Source organism: Oncorhynchus kisutch, linkage group LG29 (assembly GCF_002021735.2).
Source record: "Oncorhynchus kisutch isolate 150728-3 linkage group LG29, Okis_V2, whole genome shotgun sequence".
Taxonomy (NCBI): Eukaryota; Metazoa; Chordata; class Actinopteri; order Salmoniformes; family Salmonidae; genus Oncorhynchus; species Oncorhynchus kisutch.
The window spans coordinates 30,029,724-30,053,124 of record NC_034202.2 but is presented as its reverse complement, the minus strand read 5'-3'; the positions used below and the strand labels follow the sequence as shown (position 1 = coordinate 30,053,124).

The 23,401-nt window shown below is 41.9% G+C and overlaps 2 protein-coding genes across 3 annotated transcripts; one reads left to right on the top strand and one right to left on the bottom strand.

Annotated features, from left to right (window-relative positions):
• Nucleotides 1-1,216: 1,216 nt before the first annotated feature.
• Nucleotides 1,217-12,849, top strand: arhgap31 (Rho GTPase activating protein 31). Its single transcript, XM_020466072.2, has 12 exons — nt 1,217-1,992; nt 5,696-5,798; nt 6,077-6,221; nt 6,388-6,470; nt 6,573-6,680; nt 6,872-7,014; nt 7,191-7,398; nt 7,753-7,877; nt 8,105-8,161; nt 8,322-9,035; nt 9,178-9,353; nt 9,455-12,849. The coding sequence occupies exons 1-12, from the start codon at nt 1,893-1,895 to the stop codon at nt 11,603-11,605; spliced, it is 4,113 nt and encodes a 1,370-aa protein (XP_020321661.1). The 5' UTR covers nt 1,217-1,892; the 3' UTR covers nt 11,606-12,849.
• On the bottom strand, nt 12,836-23,195 carry LOC109874270 (uroplakin-1b). Of its 2 annotated transcripts, XM_020466119.2 has the most exons (11): nt 23,067-23,195; nt 21,546-21,683; nt 21,377-21,439; nt 19,128-20,770; nt 18,155-18,235; nt 17,653-17,853; nt 17,379-17,453; nt 16,982-17,116; nt 16,386-16,565; nt 15,858-15,941; nt 12,836-13,041 (listed from the first exon to the last, which is right to left on the bottom strand). In XM_020466119.2, the coding sequence occupies exons 5-11, from the start codon at nt 18,224-18,226 to the stop codon at nt 12,991-12,993; spliced, it is 798 nt and encodes a 265-aa protein (XP_020321708.1). In that variant the 5' UTR covers nt 18,227-18,235; nt 19,128-20,770; nt 21,377-21,439; nt 21,546-21,683; nt 23,067-23,195; the 3' UTR covers nt 12,836-12,990. The 2 variants fall into 2 exon arrangements, with proteins under 2 accessions (XP_020321708.1, XP_031664907.1); XM_031809047.1 differs by lacking the exon at nt 18,155-18,235.
• Between the last annotated feature and the right edge of the window lie 206 nt (nt 23,196-23,401).

Sequence of the window (23,401 nt, the reverse complement as noted above, 5' to 3'; positions counted from 1 at the left end):
CTCTTCACAGATGAAAGCAGGTTCACACTGAGCACATGTGACAGACGTGACAGAGTCTGGAGACGCCGTGGAGAACGTTCTGCTGCCTGCAACATCCTCCAGCATGACCGGTTTGGCGGTGGGTCAGTCATGGTGTGGGGTGGCATTTCTTTGGGGGGTCGCACAGCCCTCCATGTGCTCACCAGAGGTAGCCTGACTGCCATTAGGTACTGAGATGAGATCCTCAGACCCCTTGTGAGACCATATGCGGGTGCGGTTGGCCCTGGGTTCCTCCTAATGCAAGACAATGCTAGACCTCATGTGGCTGGAGTGTGTCAGCAGTTCCTGCAAGAGGAAGGCATTGATGCTATGGACTGGCCCGCCCGTTCCCTAGACCTGAATCCAATTGAGCACATCTGGGACATCATGTCTCGCTCCATCCACCAACGCCACGTTGCACCACAGACTGTCCAGGACTGGGAGGAGATCCCTCAGGAGACCTTCCGCCACCTCATCAGGAGCATGCCCAGGCGTTGTAGGGAGGTCATACAGGCACGTGGAGGCCACACACACTACTGAGCCTCATTTTGACTTGTTTTAAGGACATTACATCAAAATTGAATCAGCCTGTAGTGTGGTTTTCCACTTCAATTTTGAGTGTGACTCCAAATCCAGACCTCCATGGGTTGATAAATTAGATTTCCATTGATAATTTTTGTGTGATTTTGTTGTCAGCACATTCAACTATGTAAAGAAAAAAGTATTTAATAAGAATATTTCATTCATTCAGATCTAGGATGTGTTATTTTAGTGTTCCCTTTATTTTTTGAGCAGTGTATTTGGGCCTACTTAATTGTATTAATGTTGTTTTTTAAAGCATTGGTTCATTCTTATCAGTTGAACATTTATTTCGATAGGAGGAAGCGTGCTTTAAACACGTGGTTGGAAAGCTTCAGTCTGCTGTAGAGGGAAAATGATGAAACGGCTAAGCAGTCAGTAACAAGAACCATGTGTCCACCCCCCCTTTCCCCATCTGCCCCCCCCCCCCCCCCCCACTTCCCTCTTCCTTCAGAACTGTTTTTGTTTTCCAAACAAGGCTCTCTGTACAGGAAATTGTGTACTTTGGGAGCATTCAGGAAGGCAGAGAGCACATTTCCTGTTAGGACCATGGCAACAAAAAAAGTGTGGATAAAAGGGGTCAGTAATCTCTAAACCAGAGAAACAGCAGTCAGCTATTCCCCTCCCCTGACTTCACTTCCCTCCCCTTCTCACAGTCTTGAAATTTCAAACCTCCATGCCACTCCAGTGCCACAACTACCATGACCTTCGAAACATGGATAAATTGAAAACTGGAAGCAAGAAGGATAAAGAAACAAACACAGAAACAATATTCCTGCGCCTCACTGGGTACATCTCCACAGATACAGGGGAGCCAAAGAAAAGGGAGAGTGTCTGGGCGGAAGGAAAAGAGGAGCGAGAAAAGACAGAGGCAGACTGAGTAAAAAAAACTACAACAGGAAACCAACTAATTCTGATGCTGTTTCTGCAAATCCTTCTGGGATAAATCTCTTCAGAAGACTGCCATTCCCAATCCACTTTTCCAGATATTTCACAATTATAACTGACTATGGTTTTTCCCTTCTATTTTTGCTAGATTGATTTGGAAATGTATAAAGCACTAAAAGGCTAAAAGGAAAAGTGACGTCAACTTTATTCTTCTCACAAGGACTTTTCAGTCTCTCAAACTGTTAGTGTCGTTGGACAAGATGTGAGTGGATGAATCCTTTTTGGGCGGTTTGTATGGTTTTTACTTTTGGACTACAATTTTTGCCTTTCCCAGGGTCTGTTGGATCAATGGTTGTATATTTGAGGATTTGTTTGTTCTGAACTCCTGGACTAATAACTGGATCCAGATGAAGAATAAAGGAGCCAAGCAGAGGTCCAAAAAGAAAGGATGTGACAATGCATTTGACTGTGACTTGACAGAACATCTACAGAATTCAGGCAAAGACGGTAAACTAGTTTCTTTCAATGTTTATTATGCTGCTTCTCTTTTCTAGCAGATTTCAGCAGATTTCATCATGTCCCATAATAATGACCTCATGAATTCAGAATGCAAACAAACTGTTACAGCAACAGAGCCCAATTATTGGTCCATATATAGTCATTATTTAATGTGTACTGGATTTATTGAGGGCATTGTCATATTTCATGTTTTCATATTTATTAGACATAGTAATAACCTGAATAAATAACAAATAATAATAGTTATTATAATGACACAATAATAATACAGGATGATTTAGAAAACACTTTTCCAAATCCACCTACATTGAGAAAAGGTGTTCTCAGACCAAACACTTAACAATTTAACAACTTGGTCTAGATTAGGTAGACATTTTTATTTTTAATTGAGCTATTACAATGTTGGTACTTTGGTCTGAGAACACCTTTTCCTAAATTCACAGCGAATTCTCGATGACTGTTCGATACAGGATATGTAATCGTGCAGTTTAATTATCAATACATGTTCTGTATGGAGAATTCTGAATTAGATTGAGCCTTATTCAACACCTATGTTTTCGGGCAAAGAATATGTTAAACCTCTGCTTTGGATGATTTGGTAAACTTAGTGTGAAAATGGTTAGGAATGATCCCTGCTGTTTACATAGTTAGACAGTTACAGTTAGACAGTACATTATTTTGTTTATTCAGGTGTGTGATGCAGATGTATGTTGCAATTTGGACATCAATGGACATATGTTTTACATTTCATGAAGTCCTTTACGCAATAACAGAGGGGATTTGTGACTTAGGGTGTGGCTCCTGGTGTTTTTATCAACTTCTCACCAAGAGGCCTGCGTCTTGCTCTCTCTCCTCTGTCTCTCTCCCTCTCCGTCTCTGTGTGAGGATTCTGGGTGGGCAACACTGTTCACGGGGCAGTAGCAGCCGACAGATCATAATTCAGACAACAATTTGAGGATGGGTGTGTTTACCCAGATAGTATTTGAATGGAGGTAAAAAGAAGAGTTATATGAAGTGAGGTCATGTGACTTGGAAACCTTTTACTTTGAGCATATTGAACCCATTTAACAGCTAAACAGATTTGACAAAGTAGATCCTTTTTACACAAGACACATGTTTCTGTTACAGGGGGAGAAGGGACTATAATTTACTGTATACGGCTAATATGATCATATTTAGTTTTTATTTGTTAATTACAAGTGGCTTGTGATGATATCTGCTTTTGTTGACATGACACTGCGATATCAGCTGTTGTTGACTGTCACTAACTCTGTCTGACCCTAGACAGGGAAGAGAAAGAATGTTTATAATGACTTCATTTACACAGACAATTTACCTACGAGGATGTTATCCAATTTAACAATCAACAGCATCTTATTCAATAAGCCGTATTCTTAGATTCCTTTTGAATCCACGAGAAGATTTCCAGGCAAGCAGGAGTTTTGTTCTGAGCAAATACTCAAAAGTAATGGTGAATCAAATCCCATTCGGACCAGGCAGCTACCATTTTGACCACAGGCATGTCAGTGCGAGTGTCTGTTCAGATGTGGGAGAACAGACTTTCATTCATACAGCCCATGGGAAACTCTGGGCAGATTGTTTCAAAGCTCCGAAGATGGAATGAATTGTTTTAGTTTTGCTTGGCTAATGTTCAGCTGCATATCAGCGACATCCTCATGTCTATGTGCTTACTGATTTTATTGTTCAGGTTGAGTTGTGTTGTTCATGAGATATGTTAAGAGTATGAAAGTAAGGGAAACAATGTTTAAGCTGACATTGATCTATGCCACTGTTCCACTATAAGATATTGTATAGCTTATATACAATAGCTCTGCATTCTCTGGGGACCAGACATCCACGCTTGTCATTGTGTGGCTAAAATGTTAAACAATCCACTGCCACTGGGCCACGCCAATGGCCAGATGGTTCCTCATCTCATTGTAGCCTAGTGGTTAGAGTGTTGGACTAGTAACCGAAAGGTTGCAAGAACGAATCCCCGAGCTGACAAGGTAAAAAATCCGTCATTCTGCCCCTGAACAAGACAGTTAACCCACCGTTCCTAGACCGTCATTGAAAATAACAATTTGTTCTTAACTGACTTGCCTAGTTAAATAAAGTGTATATATATATTTTAAGGGCCTCATCTAGTGTATCTGTGAAGAGGGAAGTTGAGCTGTGTGTCTCATGCTTTCCTTGTGGAAAAGAGGAGCTCACAGGAACATTGAGCTCTGTACAGCTACATGTCTCTTCTAAGGTTGTTCAATATAATGGTTTGCCGATTTCAGTCCAGAGTGGAATCATTTTGGCAAAACTAAGTTAGCTATATCCGTTTGTTTTTCTTTCAGCATAGCAAGGAGGTAGACTAACATATTAACTGCTGTAGTCTATGCTATACTGTGCAAAAGAGGAGCTATACATTTTTTATTTTCAGTTTAAATGTATTATAAAGGTGTTCCTTGATTTCCAATTATATATTAGTGTAGAAAGCGACCCTACGTTCCTCTTCAATACAGAATTGTAGATAACATATTTTAAGAAAAGAGATACCCCACTAGGGAATAAAGTTTTGAAAGCAATAGATAATTGGGTGGTAACATTTTGAAAGGCCGTTTTCTATTAGAGGAAGTGTCACAAGTAATACCAGCTGCAAGGATTGGGTGTGTCCACCTTCCTCTGAAACAAACAAACCATCTTTTACTTCCTGAGAAATTCCACCTTCTTCACAATCAACAACCTTATGGAATAAAAAGCAGAGCTACTGTCTAAAGTATGTTTAGAAGTAATAAGTACTGATACAATTTCTACTAATGGCATTCGGTTTCTCCCAAACTGCCTTTCTCTATCCTTCTCTGCCATGGAAAAAAAGGGTTGACTCAAAGAATGAGCCAAAGATCCAGATTCTGTTTATAGCACACACAGTATTAAAGGCCCAGTGCTGTCAAAAAATGTGATTTTTGTTTTGTATTTCCACAATACGAGGCTGAAATAATACTGTGAAATCCTGAAAATGATTGATTGTGCCCTTTTAGTGTAAGAGCTTTTTGAAAATACAGCCTGAAATGTTTGCCTGTTTTGGTGGGATGGCATTTTGGTCTCACCAGTCAGTAAATTAGTTAATAGACCAATAAGAGAGATCCAAACCTCTCTGCCAAAATCAGCAAGTTTTCTGTTTTCCCCTACCCACTCAAATCACTCCCAGACAGTCCTAGCCAAAAAGCTATTTTTGTTTCTTGTTGACCATTTTAATTGAAAACAATCACAATAAGGTACTTAATCGTTACCCAGAAATCTGATATCGAGATAAAATGGCTGCATTGGACCTTTAAACTGACCCTGTCTTGTTCATAGAGGCACTCCTCTTTCTGCTTCGTGTCCGCAGTTGAAATGGAATGCCAGAATTTAACTGCTAAACCCCAAGTTGCCACGTTTTCCATTCACCTCCCTTGACTGAAAAAGTTGCCTATTACAGAAAACCTATATTACGATTTCTCTCACAAATCATAGCTTATTCACATAACTTAGTAAACAAAATCATAGTGACGACAGTGTTATATGTTGACCTTCACCGCTCAAAATCTGTATGTTGCCAGACTGGACCCTCCATTTTTTTAAATTTGGTTTGCTATGTATGTGTGTCTTTTGATGTTGAATGTATGGTTAAAACAATCTTTTTTTCAATCTTTTTTTTCAGTTCCTCAAGTTTTAAGGACATGTGCAGAGTTCATTGAGAAACATGGTGTTGTGGATGGAATATACAGGCTCTCGGGAGTCACCTCAAATATCCAGCGACTAAGGTAACTATTTTAGCCACATAAAGTGCCTTCCAAAAGTATTAGAACAAGGAAGTCACAGTTGGTGTTTGGTGCTCTATACTTAGCATGTTTGAACAGTAAGTTTATAGATTAAGGACATTGTGAACATACCATGTTGGACAACTTATGTCTATCCAATATAAACACACGTTTCTACATTTCAATCTTACAAAACATACATATACATTACTAGAGGAGTGTGGAAGTGTCATACGTCTCCAGATGTATTGATACCCATGTGTTTGTGTGCTTACTTACAGACAGGAATTTTGCTCTGAGTTGTGCCCTGACCTCACAAAGGAGGTGTACCTCCAGGACATCCACTGTGTGGGCTCCTTGTGCAAGCTGTACTTCAGGGAGCTACCCAATCCCCTGCTCACTTATGAGCTTTACAAGAAATTCACTGTGAGTACTGTTCAAAGAGGTATGGTCTCTACCTGTCTGTAATGCGCCCACATTGTTAACCAGAATGTATCTTTGATTTATATTAGGAATGAGTCCTTTAATAGTGAGTCACATTCGAAGAAAGAATGACAAGCGACATTGATAATACTTGACTTTTACTGTGTAGGATGCCGTCTCAGTCCAGGAGGATCATGAAAGGCTACAACATATCCAGGACGTCATTAAAGAGCTACCACTCCCCCACTTTAGGTAAAACTCACTTCAGCCCGTTTGCTGCCTCTGTGATGTACCTTTCCATTGTTTATATGTGGTTAAAAAGCTAAACAAATTGTGTTTGTCCTCTCTCTTCAGGACTCTGGAATATCTTACCAAGCATCTGGCCCACCTGGCCACCTTAAGTCCCCAGACTAACATGCACACCCGCAACCTGGCCTTGGTATGGGCTCCAAACCTATTGCGGTGAGCTCTACACTAATTGTACACAAACCAATATCATCTTATCCAAGAACATAATAAAACACTTGTATGATAACTATATTTTGTTCTTCCATTTTGTTTGAGTTATACTCCAGCTGATATTTAATGTAAAATACCTCCTTGGTTGTGACTGAAAGCATTTGTACTTTCTCGTTTGGCTATGTGTTTTGTAGCTCGAAAGATATTGAAATTGCATCCTGCAATGGGGACATGGCTTTCCAGGAGGTGCGGGTTCAGCAGACTGTGGTTGAGTTCATTTTAAATCACACTGAGCAGATCTTCAACCACGCAGCGGCACCAATAAAAACGAAAGAAGGTACGCTGTTTGAAAGTGTTGATTGTGTGCATTTAGAGATTTCCTGAATGTTGACCTCTTGCTTGTTGCCCTCTTATCCTAATTGTATGTTGCCATTGGAAAACACATTGTATTTACTGTCCTCCTTTCTACCTGATGCCAAAAGGAATTTTTTTTAAGACATTGTTTTGCTACAGGACCCAGTTTGATGTGTGGGGAGAAGTATGCCACTCTTCCTATCAGTGGCCAAGGTGGGCCAATGAAGCTGATGAGCCTAGAGGAGGCCCAGGCCCGCTCCCTGAGCCCTAACCACCCAGCACGGAAAGAACGACAACGGGACAACAGTCTACCTGACACCAGCGCTGCCACACTATACCATACCGTCATAGACATATCGGATACCAAGTGAGATGAATGAGAATTCAACTGACTGATTTATTTAGTATACTTAACAAACATGCTTAATACACATCCTCTGGGCTGCCAGGCACCTGGATATATTTAGCAGTGAAAACATGAATCAAAAACACCTGGTCAAACATAGTATACAATCTAATAATAACCCCGAAACAGAGTACACAGTAAAATACCCTGCAAATAAGTCTAGGTTGATTGTACTGTTTTAGCAATATGTATGTTAATTTGTATTATTTTGTTGTACATTTAGCTTCTGCTCTTCAATGCACACATTGAACTTCAACAAATAACATCCGAACAAGCCATGTTGTTAACGTACTTCATCATCTCCCTGTCTGTCAGAGGAAAGGTTTCTGGGAAATCGAAGAAGTGGAAGTTCATCTACAACCTGGGCAAGTCTGTGACGGACTCTAAGGGAAGACTGAGCCGGAATGGGAGCGTGTTCATGAAAGCACAGAACATCACAGGTAAAGCATGATGAATACGCTTATCAACCAATATAGTGAACCCCTTTTCACTGCTAAGGCTAAATGATATATCAAGGTTGCAATAGAATGTGTACTATCTTACTATGTTTCCCATGATAAATTGAATGATCAAATGAAAATGAATATCACACAAATAAACATGCTACTTGAAATAATTGAGATTATGATACAGAATAAAATAACATGACTATATTGTTCGTTCACAGAAAAGGCAGCTATCCGACCAGCGAGAAGCATGGACTCTTTGTGCTCTCTGCAGGCAGGTGGGGCTGAATGCACTACATTGTATACAAAACACTTGTGTCATCGTTAAATCTACTCACAGCAGTTCTCTCTCCTATATACAAATCTTAATTTGCTTTGTAAATAAGGCTGAGATTATGTGTATCTAACAATTTGCTTCTCATTTGATTTCCAACACAGATGATGACAAGGCAGGAAATTTCAGCTCAGCAGGCGGGGCCAACGGTTTCTTTGCGCCCGGCATAAAATCCATAACACTTGAATCTGGCACGCTCCATGATGTCAGTGAACAGGACCAGAGGCGGGAGTTTGAGATGAAGAGTTTGAGCGAGGCCACAGGTGGCAGCAGCCCTAATATGAAGAGAAGGGGCTCTCCAAGTGTCTCACCACCACAGCAGAAGGCTCTACCTGAACAACTGAAGGTTTTCAAAGGCGATGATGACCTCAGCAGCTGCCAGCCCAGCTCCCCTAAGAACAGGAGGATGCTGTGTTCTGGCTCCACCCACAGCAGTGCATCCAGGCCCTCCTTCCCTGGAAGTCTCTTTCCAGAGTCCTCCCCCAGGCATCAGCGCAAGGCTCTCAACATATCAGAGCCCTTTGCTGTGTCTGTGCCCCTGAGGGTGTCTGCAGTCATCAGCTCCAACAGCACTCCCTGCAGGGCACAAGGGAAGGAGAGGCCTGCTGCAGCTGCTCTGAAACCAAGCAGAGAGACCTCCCTGTCAGAACATAGTGACAGTAGTGGCAGCTCAAGTTACAGAGAACACCCCCTTGGAGAGAGCAGTGTTGTGAGTGAGAGCAGTATCTACAGTAACAGCAGCTCAACCCCAGTGGAAAAGGAGGAGAGACCAGCAGAGAGGAGCAGAGAGGAGGCAGGTTTCAAAAGGGTGACAGAAGGTAGGTCATGGTGACAGAAGGTAGGTCACATGTTTACATAGAAAAAAGCCTGTGTGTGTGCGCTCAGATTAAAAACCTTCCTCATCATCCATGGTAATATTGTCTATTAATAAAATAATTACATATCTATTTATTTTATTAGTTTCAAGAAGTGAAGGAGAGGTGAACAATGTTCAAGGGAAGGTGGGAGTATCTGACCTGAGACAGTCTTCCACTCCCACCACAAGAGAGGAAGATCAAGAGAAACTGCAATTTCCTGGGGAACAACTGGACAACCCGCCAGCACCACAGTATGAGCCAAAAGAACTGACACAACTGGTATGTTTAAACTCCAGTTTAACAGCTTCATCACAGATAATATACAAAGAATAACACAATGACTGCCGCTTTAATAAGCATTTGTAATTCATGTTTTGCAGGATTTGGGATCTTTACCTATCAAGGAAGAGCTGTGGTCTGACCTCCATCTTGAGCTGAGAATTACTGAGCCTGAGATTGACATAATGGACGAGGAGATAATGCCTGTTTTCTGTTCCACTAAGAAAACTTGTGAGGATGTTAAGGAAATGCCAGATGCTCCAGCAAAAAGAAGAAGCAGCCTTCCAACTCACTCATTATTATATAAGGGACAGCCTTTGATGCCCGCCAGGTCTGCACTGACCTATCACGGTGCTGACACTGTAGCACATTCAGCAAGAAAGCACTCCTCAGACACACAATTTCCAAATGACAAAATGTTACATATCACGGTTGGCACAGATATGAAAAATACACCTCTACACGCTGCTGATTCAACACATAAAAAAATTAAAAAACTACACACTTCCTCAAAATCTAAGCTCCCAGAAACCGATAAACCCACTTTCGTCAAGCCACGGCCTGTGGTTACTCGCCTCGCAGAGCCAAGTTTACATTCTACTCAACAAAGCCAGGTCACAAAAAGTTTGCAGCCAGGGGATGTCGTAACAGACATAGGCACGTCTGTAGCAGAGAAAGGAAAAGAGCCATCAGGGAAAAGTAAAAGTCAAGATGGGGTCAAAGGGGTTTTCCATGACAATGGAAAGAATGCTTTGTCAGTTGTCATGGGAGGCATTGAGAGGCTTTCAATATGTTTGGAAGAAAGACCCCACCACGCCTTGGGGCTACCACACCAAGACGATGAGGATGGATGTGGAGGACACTCCGAGTTGGAGGACTTGGAGGAGGAACCTTGGGAGGAGGTCTTCCGCTTCACCAAACAGTGGGTGACCAGTCCTCTCCATTCACCCACACTTAAGGATTTGTTTGGAAAACTAGATGTGTCATCGTCTTGTTCTGCAGGAGAAGGTTTGAGCTCCAAAGAACTAAACGTTCCTCCTCTATCTAGAGATGACAAATCAACAAATGGATCATGTCCTTTTAGGAGCATTGAAGTGTTCCCAGGAAAGAGGTCCCAGGCATGCAGCAGCAAAACAGAGACCAAAATCACACATCTACTTCCCTTACCCTCCAAAACCACCCAGGTTGGTGATGATGCAATGAGAACACAAAGAGGAAACAGCTGCACAGCCAAACAGAAACACACCTCCTCCTCCCAGAGGTTTCACAGACAAATGTCTTCTGAGGCATCTCATTCAGGAAAAATAGAGCAGAACAGCTTTTCCAAACACAGGCCCTACTCACTCAATTTGGATTTAGGACATCGACGCATCAGAGACATTTCCAATCAGCAAAATCTTGAATCAGCTGAGTTGTCCTCCATTCAGAGAGGGGCAGTGACACTGTCTGAGACCAAATCCAACGGCCTGTCCCAGGAACTGGAGCTGTTCCTGAGCCATCGACAGGCCCCTGTGCGCCGGAACTCGGCCCCCGTCAGTGTGTCGTCTGTCAGGACGGCCTTCATGGTAAAAACGTGTCAGGCCAAAGCCGTGCCTGTCATCCCCCCCAAGGTGCAGTACAGCCACATACCTCATCCCAGGCAAGACAAGGGCTCTGGTGCAGGAAAGGGACCAGAGAAAGAATTCACAAAAACCAGGGGAGATAAACTAGATCCTGTACCTCTTCTTCCCTCTATGAGGGATCTAAAGGAGGAGTTGGAGAATAAGGAGCCAGTGCCCAAATCCCAGATAAGGCAGCCTATTGCAGAGAAATCTACAGAGACTAATAAAACTACACCTACTTCAGACCCACCGGTGCTGAGGAGGAAACGCTCCTCCAATGCAGAGGCCTTTTCTGATTGTCCAAGACCTGAACGGTCTACGGTTCTACAAAGGCCGTCCTTTAGGAACCGCCAGAGACCACAGAGCCTCATCTTGTTCAGTCCACCCTTTCCCATCATGGATCACCCACCACTGGGGGATGATGCCAAGCTCATCCTCTCGCCCATCAGACGTCCAACTGAAACATCAACACTGGATGTCTTTTCCAAAGAGATGGCAGAGAACCTCAGGACCCCAGAGGGGGTGACACTGCAGAACAAAATGACAATACCCAAGAGTGGACAGAGACTGGAGACCTCGACCAGCTGCTTTTATCAGCCACAGAGGAGGTCCATGATATTTGACAGCAGAAACCACAGGCAGATTGAATGAGACACCGGACAGTTTAACCTCAGACTATGTTTCTCAACACTACTCTGGTTATCCTCCTTTTCATCCACCCTGTTCTTGGACTTATGTACATGATTTGAACAATACTAGGTCTATAAATCTACCTTTTGATATGAAACTATTTGGGGAAGTGAACAGTTTCTTTGTTTCCAATGCTCCACCAATCACCTCTCTATCCTGCACTAAAAGAAGTCATCTGGACTCGTGGTATGTGAAGATGTGTGTATTTCCTTCAGCCCAAATCACATGCAGTAATTATCAATATGTAAATGATATTTTTTTTGTAATGTTTTGTAATGTGCATATGAAGGATAGACAGCCAAAAAGAGGAAAATGTTACATCAACCCATATTGCCATTGGTATTTCAGAAAAGCCATGTACCAGTAGTTTATTTGTTTACATCTCGTCATTAGCAATCACAAGATTGCCTTTTGGCAAAGAGAGTTGTGCCTTCAGTACTAGCTAGCTACTTTGTAATTAGTTATACCTTATGTCTTAAATATGTTGCGAACTGAATAATGACTTCATATAGTATGAACCTGCTGACGTCCAGCTATTGTCACTGTGATCAGCTTTTATCCTAACAGTATCAGGGTAGTGTTTTTCAACATTCTATGTAATGAGAACTGCAGAAAACTGCTCTTTTAGTTTTAATTGTATTATGGACACTAATAGTATTTATTTATCCAATTATTAATCTATACATGGTCATTAACACACTTGACCAATTTTTAGTTGTTTTGTTGTTGTTACTTTTAAGATGGACAGTGTGTTCTCTTTATAGGTTTGTAAAGTAATGTTTTGGTAAAGTCCGATGTTCTTTTAGAATGAGGAGGACAGATGACAGAAATACCTAGAGTAAAGTGTCTGATGTGATAACTTTATCTTAAAAACAAAGCTTTGCTGAGAAATGTTTTGAGTTATAATCCAAAGGAATTGAGGGAAATGGATGTGCTGGCATTTATAATGGTGTAGATTGTGAAAAAGAGGACTCAAACACTATGCATTAAATGTTGTGAAGATTTAAAAAGATATCAGAACAGGGATTCTGGTTGTTTGCAGCTGTGTTGACATACTACACTTGTAACCTGTACAATTTTGTATTGAGAAAAATTGAATGTATTATGTATAGCAACAAAAAATGAACAGTACAGATTATTTTATGGGACAATTTCCTAACTTTTTTGAGAAAGGACATTTGAAAAATAAAATTGTATTTAGTACATTTATTGGTTCTTTTCATTTTGATTAGAGACATTAAAATGTAATGAATTGTAAGGTTATTAGTTGATCATTATATTTGCATTACTTCTTTACTGGTAGGTCTGAACTGAAGTTTATTTGAAGCTTTCTTTGTTGGTCATCCTCAGATATCCAACTGAGTGTAGTGGAAAATGACTCCCAGTATCACAAAGAACTGCAGGGGAAAACAAAGAAAACCGTTGATCCAATTCTCCATGTCGCTTTTTTCTTCTTTTTCCCCCACCACATTTAAAGGGGCAATCAGCAGTTGCTACATCAATTTTTGAGATGATAAATTCGCTATATGTACCCACTGATTCTCATGACTCATGAGCTTAGTTTAACTGTTGTACTCCATCAGAACCCAAAATATAAGCTTGTTTAACTCAAATCAGATTTTATTTATCACATCTGCCAAATACAACAGGTATTTACCGTGAAATGCTTACTTACAAGCCCTTAACCAACAATGCAGTTCAAGAAAGAGTTAAGAAAATATTGACCAAATAAACTAAAGAGAAGATTATAAAAAAGTAACAATAAAATAACAATAATGAGGCTAAATACAGGGGGCACCGGTACCGAGTCAATGTGGAGGCTATATACAGGGGGCACCGGTACCGTGTCAATGTGGAGGCTATATACAGGGGGCACCGGTACCGAGTCAATGTGGAGGCTATATACAGAGGGCACCGGTACCGAGTCAATGTGGAGGCTATATACAGGGGGCACCAGTACCGAGTCAATGTGGAGGCTATATACAGGGGGCACCGGTACCGAGTCAGTGTGGAGGCTATATACAGGGGGCACCGGTACCGAGTCAGTGTGGAGGCTATATACAGGGGGCACCAGTACCGAGTCAATGTGGAGGCTATATACAGGGGGCGCCGGTACCGAGTCAGTGTGGAGGCTATATACAGGGGGCACCAGTACCGAGTCAATGTGGAGGCTATATACAGGGGGCGCCGGTACCGAGTCAATGTGGAGGCTATATACAGGGGGCACCGGTACCGAGTCAGTGTGGAGGCTATATACAGGGGGCACTGGTACCGAGTCAATGTGGAGGCTATATACAGGGGGCACCGGTACCGAGTCAATGTGGAGGCTATATACAGGGGGCACTGGTACCGAGTCAATGTGGAGGCTATATACAGGGGGCACCGGTACCGAGTCAATGTGGAGGCTATATACAGGGGGCACCGGTACCGAGTCAATGTGGAGGCTATATACAGGGGGCACCAGTACCGAGTCAATGTGGAGGCTATATACAGGGGGCACCGGTACCGAGTCAGTGTGGAGGCTATTTACAGGGGGTACCGGTACCGAGTCAGTGTGGAGGCTATATACAGGGGGCACCGGTACCGAGTCAATGTGGAGGCTATATACAGAGGGCACCGGTACCGAGTCAATGTGGAGGCTATATACAGGGGGTACCGGTACCGAGTCAATGTGGAGGCTATATACAGGGGGCACCGGTACCGAGTCAATGTGGAGGCTATATACAGGGGGCACCAGTACCGAGTCAATGTGGAGGCTATATACAGGGGGCACCGGTACCGAGTCAATGTGGAGGCTATATACAGGGGGCACCGGTACCGAGTCAATGTGGAGGCTATATACAGGGGGCACCGGTACCGAGTCAGTGTGGAGGCTATATACAGGGGGCACCAGTACCGAGTCAATGTGGAGGCTATATACAGGGGGCACCGGTACCGAGTCAGTGTGGAGGCTATATACAGGGGGCACCGGTACCGAGTCAATGTGGAGGCTATATACAGGGGGCACCGGTACCGAGTCAATGTGGAGGCTATATACAGGGGGCACCGGTACCGAGTCAGTGTGGAGGCTATATACAGGGGGCACCGGTACCGAGTCAATGTGGAGGCTATATACAGGGGGCACCGGTACCGAGTCAATGTGGAGGCTATATACAGGGGGCACCGGTACCGAGTCAGTGTGGAGGCTATATACAGGGGGCACTGGTACCGAGTCAATGTGGAGGCTATATACAGGGGGCACCGGTACCGAGTCAGTGTGGAGGCTATTTACAGGGGGTACCGGTACCGAGTCAGTGTGGAGGCTATATACAGGGGGCACCGGTACCGAGTCAATGTGGAGGCTATATACAGAGGGCACCGGTACCGAGTCAATGTGGAGGCTATATACAGGGGGCACCGGTACCGAGTCAATGTGGAGGCTATATACAGGGGGCACCGGTACCAAGTCAATGTGGAGGCTATATACAGGGGGCACCGGTACCGAGTCAGTGTGGAGGCTATATACAGGGGGCACCGGTACCGAGTCAATGTGGAGGCTATATACAGGGGGCACCGGTACCGAGTCAGTGTGGAGGCTATATACAGGGGGCACCGGTACCGAGTCAATGTGGAGGCTATATACAGGGGGCACCGGTACCGAGTCAGTGTGGAGGCTATATACAGGGGGCACCGGTACCGAGTCAATGTGGAGGCTATATACAGGGGGTACCGAGTCAGTGTGGAGGCTATATACAGGGGGCACCGGTACCGAGTCAATGTGCGGGGGTACAGGTTAGTTAAGCTAATTTGTACTTGTAGGTAGGGGTAAAGTGACTAGTGTTTGTAAACAAAGTAAATGTAAACAAACACTGTATAGCCTCAATACATGGTTAGAACTTCCATTGTTATGTCATGGATGGTCAGGTCTTGCATCCATTGCTCTGTTTCTGAAATTGAGAGTGATTATATTTCTCCAGCCCTATCCTTCACTTTTTTAAATCGAAACAGTGATGGGGACATTTTTTTATATTGTTTCTACTGCTGATTGGCCCTTTTAAGGGGAATTTTAAGTAATGCCATTTTACAATATTTAGGTCTACATGATGAAACAAAACTTATTTTGATTAATGCATACATTGTCTCAATGCTAGAGCAACTACATTTGTTTCTGCAGTGCAGATTTGTTTGAATACTATAATATTGCATACAAATGGATAAGGAAGTCTGTACTCACTGTCCAACACAATATGGCGAATCCAAACCATGAGACTCCAAAGCTGTGTCTAATCAAAGGACCAGCAATGTAATCATAACAACCCTAAAAGAAAGATGGATGACATTTTATATTAGAGCATTGTGCTGTTTAATGCAGCATAACCCCTCTAGGCACCTCCATAATTTTACCACACTTTATCCAGATCGATGCAAAAAAAAAAAAGGTTATTAAAATATTATTCATTGTCCGTTCATGGAAGAACTATTCACAATAAAAACTCGGTAATTCACTTTATAAAAAATATTACCTATGATTTTTTTCAATGAACAATTATATGTATTTTCATGGTAGCTTGAACATGAAATGATCTATCACGCTGGCAATCCTAGCTAACGTTAGATAACGTTATTTACTGCTAGCCAGCTTGTTAGCTAGACCTTTGCTAAACCATTTTTGCTGCACTCTTGGTGTTTGTGGGGCACTCAATAATGAGGGGATGATGAACATTTCAGTGTGGTCACTGACAAAGTCAGCTTTGAGAATTACCTGTGCATGCAGGAAAGGGCTAACCCCAATTTTGCAGGCTTCTAAATGGCTGATGGTTCCCATAGCATCCTGCTGACAGCATTGTCTGGGCCAAGGATGATCAGCATCTGTGTTCTGCTGCCTGAAGTGGGACTCATACTTCACCCAATCCTCTGGCCCGTACACTCCACAGCACTTAGACTGCAAGAGGAGCACTCTGGTTACTAAAATGAGTTAGTTAATAGGGACAGTTCAAGACCATAAACGATTTTACATTACCAAACTGTGATAGCATAGAACAGTAAGTAAATAATAAATCATAATAAAGTAGTCAGTACCACTGAGCAAAAACTGGTTGAATCAATGTTGTTTCCACATCATTTCAACCCCAAAATTTTATGTTGAATCAATATGGAAAACTGATTGGATTTGCAAAAAGTCATCAATATAAGGACATTTAATCTTTTTCTCACCCATCTTTGAACCTAAATCCAATGACATGGTGACATTTGTTGTTGATTTCACATTGAATTTATGTTAGTTGTCAACTCAACCAAATGCAAATCAAAACTAAATGGTGAACTGATATCTGTGACCAGTGAGGCAGGCCTCGCTACCTCAGTCATGAACCGGTTCCATGCTTCTGTTATCCCGTTGATTACATAGATCTGGTCCTGGGTGCTGGGCAGATTATCTGGTAGAGGTTTGTTGTAGTTCTGTAGCATTTGCTTCAGGAAGAGGTCAGGGACAAACTGAGGAGATGCATCAAAATGTTGAGAAGATAGCCAAACACTGGTTTTATTTAAATTTTGTATTTAAACTTTATTTAACTAGGCAAATCAGTTAAGCCCTATGGGATTCCCAATCACGGCCGGTTGTGATACAGCCCAGGATCGAACCAGGGTCTGTAGTGACGCATCTAGCACATTTGTTTATAATAATATTGAGTGTAGCAAAATCTGAAATATAATATGCCAAGACCATTTTAACAATATATTAATCTTAATGATTTACCCAGTCTTTATGTGTTGCAGCAGTAATAGCTGATGCCACCTCAAATGCATATATGATCACCATCAGGAGGATGTACTGCAGGTAAGACCATTAAAACAAAAACATGTCTGAGTCATGGGTTTTCTGGCCAAATGTTCCAGCAGGCCAAACCAATTATGTTTTTCAGTCAAAAGGATAATATTAGAATGCCTTTAATAACATAAGTATAGAGGCATAGAATGTGTTTAAAATATTATTGTTGGAGATGTGACAGGGGTATAGCAGAACAACTCACAGCAAGTAGGATATTTCTTTTGGACACAACTATGGCGTGCATTCCAAAGATCGATGTGCAGAAAAGGGCAAACCCAGTGAAAAGGCCTATCCAGGCTCCCCTCCAGATGCTGTCATTTCCTGTAGCATAGACCAAAACATACAATCCGGCTCGATCCGATATGAAGAAGATACACATGGCCATCAAGGCAATCCCGCAGCACTGAAAACAGAGGGGGAAGGGGGATACCTAGTCAGTTGTTGAGACAAATGATATCAGAGGTAAAGTCTTTTTTTTAAATTATTTTTTTAAACCTTTATTTAACTAAGCAAGTCAGTTAAGAACAAATTATTATTTACAATGATGGCCTACCGGGGAACAGTGGGTTAACTGCCTTGTTTAGGGGCAGAACGACAGACTTTTATCTTGTCAGCTCGGGGATTCAATCCAGCAACCTTTAGGTTACTGGCCCAACCACTAGGCTACCTGCTGCCCCTCACTATTTCATATTTGTCAAACTTACTGCAATGACCAAATTGCCTTGGATAAGCAAGGCCCTAAAGCAGCGGTCCTTGGTGTCCAAATCAGGTGTCATGTTTCTTCTCTGTATCAAAAGTAAAGCATAAATGAGTAGAAGTGCTTAACATTTGTGCGTAGACGGTTATAAACTAAACCAGTCACTATAGTCAAGGTAGTGGCATAAATTTTTTTTATATCTATAAATGTATTAATGAACAACAAGTCAATTCTAAAAGTGCAAGACCAGACTGAACTTAAAACCCAATGTGTTATGATGATTCAGGTGACACTGTGGCCTGTAAATACAGGTGTGGATCAAATGTACATGGTGTCAGATTGAGAGGTGTTGTTGTTCTCAGGGAGACAGGAATCTGCGTGACAGCAGAATCTCATGAAGAAAATAGAACTATAAAACCGACCAGTATGATTGATACCGGTCTACAACCTTCTTTCAGAAAGACTGAATACTAGATCTATCAGAGAGTCAGACAAAATCACTCATTTTCATACAAAACCCTATAATCCTGTAAATAACAGTGTTAGTAGGGAACTGATCCGTGCCCTGTCATTGCAAACCACAATACAAGTGGAGACCCTACTAAATTAAACTCAAGAATTGTCATGCAAGTTGCAAAAACGAGTATGTTTACAGTAAGATGTATTTGGCAACAACAGTAGCCCAGGCAAAACTGAGGTACAATCTAGATCAACTCACAGACCTCTTGACCTTCATGAGTATCCCATTATTATGGTACACGTACAAAAAAGGTTCCAAATGGGTTATGCAGCTGTCCACATAAGAGAACCTCAATGGAAAAGGTTCTACATGGAACCCAAAAGGGTTCTACCTATGGGGACAGCCGAAGAACCCCTTTTGGTTCTAGATAGCACCTTTTGTTTTCCAAGAGTGTATTTTAAATATCACTGAAGTGTCATATGTGTAGTAAATGTGAAAACAAACACAGATAAAGGCTTACCTCGGTAAACGGAGTGACCTGTGAGACACATCCACAACCAAATAAAGAATGAACGCTCCCCACGACTGGTCTTTCATTGAAGTAACGTGAGATTGTGAAACCTGTTTGGTTAGTTTTGAGTGTTTATTGTAAAAGCAAGACAATCCTGAGTGACAAACAAAACAAAAGTGACCCAAGATACCACCTTGGAACACAGTTGCTTCTCAACTTTAATGACTGTATTTCCGCAAAACCAAAACTTAGTGGACCACCAAATTGGGAAACTGGTCCAAAAAGTGTTGTCATTGTTGATAAATTTCATGTAGGCTGCTCACTTATAACAGTTCTGCCAAGTGCCAACTGAGTATGCCTAGGCCTATTCTGAAATGTGAAAGTATGACCAGGTTCTTGGTTTAAAGTTATCCACAGCATACAGTATGTCATAACTGGATGATCACTCGTTATAACCATAGCATTATGTTTTTCTGTTTTCTCCATCTGCCATGGCTTGCGGTCTTTACAATTACACCTTGAAACATGAAAAACATAGATCAGATAGCGTGCTTCACTTGATCTATTACTATGTGAACTACACATGGTATAGGTCTGTCTCCATGGTGACATAACATGGCACTTTCTTCAGTCCTCTTGCTATGATGGCTAACAGACCTAGTTACCATGGTCCTATCTATTATCAGTGATGGGCTTAAAGAAGATAGAATTCAAATTCTGAAGAATTACTTTGAATTTAAATTCTGAAGAATTATTGTTTCCCCAGAGTCTCATTATTTACAACGCTGTGGTGCCACAGGGGCTTACTCAAATTAAATGAAACGCATCAGGAGTTTCAAGGTCGATGTGTTGCTGTAGCAGACAGATAGCACAAGGGCCTGTAGTGGCCATTCCTTCACAGGCAGAGTACAGTACGTTTTTCTCAAATGAAAAAGTGGAGGAAGAAAGAGGAAAAAATGATAATATCAAGGGAAGGGCTAGGTGCCCAGATGATAGCAATACATTATAGAGATAGAGAAAAAAATCATCATTCTCAAAAGATTAAAAGAGAATCAATCATTTTGTTTTGATTCATGTTGTTAATGCTTTTTAATGAACTCTAACATACAATTTATGAAACTTTGACTTAATGTCTTGAAAACGTCTAAACACAGATTGCTTCATTATAGTGGCTCATCTGAATAGCCTATTTGGTGACTGGCTGAGCATTGAACAGTCTGCCTGGGATACTAAATAATAATAATATTTATTTGTATACTTCTGTTGCAATGAAGTTATTCTGCATTTGAGATATCAAAATTGTATCACAAGGTTGTTTGTATGTCTGGTCTTGCTAAATTGTCATTTGGACTATAAGATAGCTAGCCTACTTCACAATCATTGCCATTTTACTAAGACTTGGTCTATAGATTGCTGAGGCAGTTTATAGTGTAACATAGCCAATGTGTATTCCTGTGAATGGCCTATGCTCGCTGGTGATTTGGAGTCCCCCCGGAGATATACAGACGACACTGTGAGCAATGAATTACGTTTTACTCATGATTGAATGACGCAGGTGTCTTCTGCAGTGCATGGTAGAACAGGCTGCTAGCCTACTCTATTTTCTCTGGTTTGCAGTTGGATTCTTCTCTGTTTCGAATCTTCAATTGTACCTGAGCAGGAAAAAGGGTGACTTTCCATTACTGAGCAGTTATATCCTCAAGCAATAAGGCACGGGGGGGGGGGGGGGGGGTGATACATGGACAATATACCATGGCTAAGGGCTGTTCTTAGGATAAGGAGTGCCTGGACACGGCTAAGGGCTGTGTATATTGGTCATATACCACAAACCCCCGAGGTGCCTTATTGCTATTATAAATTGGTTACCAATGTAATTACAGCAGTAAAAATAAATGTTTTGTCATTCCCGTGGCATAAGGTCTGATATACCACGGCTGTCAGCCAATCAGCATTCAGGGCTCGAACCACCCAGTTTATAATGTAGGCTACATAGTGAGGGGGATTCATGGTGACATTACAGGGACCCAACAACAACCCACCACCTCTGTTAAACAACCCACCTCTCACCCTCTGTTTATATGTGGCAATACACACAGGGTAAAAAAAAAAGAGTAATGAGAGGATTTAAAAGAGTTCAGGTTGCCTGGGCAGTATTACTGCCTTGATGCCAAGATCCCAGGCAAACATGTAATAGGCCTTGTTATTATATCTGTATTGTCTCTAGGCCTTTATCTAAAAACATAAAGGAGTCATCTAACCTGTTCTAACATGAACTGAAGAGGATCGTCTGGCCTGTCAAAAACCAGGTTCTCAGCAATCTCCTGAAGAAAGATCACACAAAAAGATGATTCGATTGGAAACACTGTATGCCCATGTTTCATGATCACCAACTTTTGTTTCACTTCAGAAGTAAGGTGTTTTTCTCACCTGAAAGATCTGAAGAATTTGATGACTTTCCATGTATTTTACAGAGCGCTCATAGGGGTCAAAGTAGGATGGCACAGAACGTGAAGACAGTTCAGCCGTCTCTGTTATAAGCACTTTGTCTGTTGCTGGGTCTGCCATCTAAGCAGAGAAATTATTACATTGTCATTTTTCCATACTGCATGATATGACACTCCAAAAACCTGTATACAGGACTAGGAGGAGTTTCAATGATGAAATTGGCATGAACAATGACCTCTGAAGAATGAAAAAGTTAAATGGTCTGGCAAATTATCCATAACCTGTTTTTAAAAGTGACAGGTTATTAGCATCACTGTCAAGCATCACTAATTTGGACGGTTCTGACTTAGAATATGTGGACAACTACAAATATCTAGGTGTCTGGCTAGACTATAAACTCTCCTTCCAGACTCACATTAAACATCTCCAATCCAAAATTAAATCTAGAACCGGCTTTCTATTTCGCAACAAAGCCTCCTTCACTCACGCCATCAAACATACCCTCGTAAAACTGACTATCCTACTGATCCTCGACTTCGGCGATGTAATTTACAAAATAGCCTCCAACACTCTACTCAACAAACTGGATGTAGTCTATCACAGTGCCAACCGTTTTGTCACCAAAGCCCCATATACCACCCATCACTGCGACCTGTATGCTCTCGTCGGCTGGCCCTCGCTACATATTCGTCGCCAGACCCACTGGCTCCAGGTCATCTATAAGTTTTTGCTAGGCAAAGCCCCGCCTTATCTCAGCTCACTGGTCAAGATAACAACACCCACCCGAAGCACGCGCTCCAGCAGGTATATCTCACTGGTCATCCCCAAAGCTAACACCTCTTTTGGCCGCCTTTCCTTCCAGTTCTCTGCTGCCATTGACTGGAACTAATTGCAAAAATCGCTGAAGTTGGAGACTTATATCTCCCTCACTAACTTTAAATATCAGCTATCTGAGCAGCTAACTGAACGCTGCAGCTGTACACAGCCCATCTGTAAATAGCCCAGCAAATTTACCTACCTCATCCCCATATTGTTTTTATTTACTTTTTGCTCATTTGCACACCAGTATTTCTACTTGCACATCATCATCTGTACATCTATCACTCCAGTGTTAATTTGCTAAATTGTAATTACTTCGCCACTATGGCCTATTTATTGCCTTACCTCCTCACGCCATTTGCACACACTGTATATAGACTTTTTTTCTATTGTGTAATTAACTGTAAATGTGTTTATTCCATGTGTAACTATGTGTTGGTGTTTGTGTCGAACTGCTATGCTTTATCTTGGCCAGGTCGCAGTTGTAAATGAGAACTTGTTCTCAACTAGCCTACCTGGTTAAATAAAGGTGAAATAACAATAAAATAAATAAAAAAGTGACAGGTTGTGAGAAATGAAGAAAATAGAACGTAGGTAATTGCGTTCTCTCGCATTACTCTATATCAGCACATAACTTCATGAACAGTAAAACGAAATGACTGAAATTCATTGACAAACACCCACCTTTTCGTATGACAAGTTATTGTTTTTCCTCAGTTACTACAAAATGTCAATGCCACTGATCTTTAGGCGCAGTGGTGGCTGAATGTGAACCTCCCCGGGGCGGGTATTTGACGTTTCCCCAGCAACTGTAAACAAGAGCTTTTGTGAAGTCATTTATGCAGCTTTCAACCGTATAGAAAGGCGCCCAGTTGTGAAATTGAGCTATTGCAGAGGACACCCGTCTGCCTAGTAGTAAAGAAGTGCTGGATACGGGATGCCTTAGCAATATTCTTCCAATACCTTATTTTCAGTTGAACAATAGGCCTATATAAAATGTTTTATTATATCAATCATTC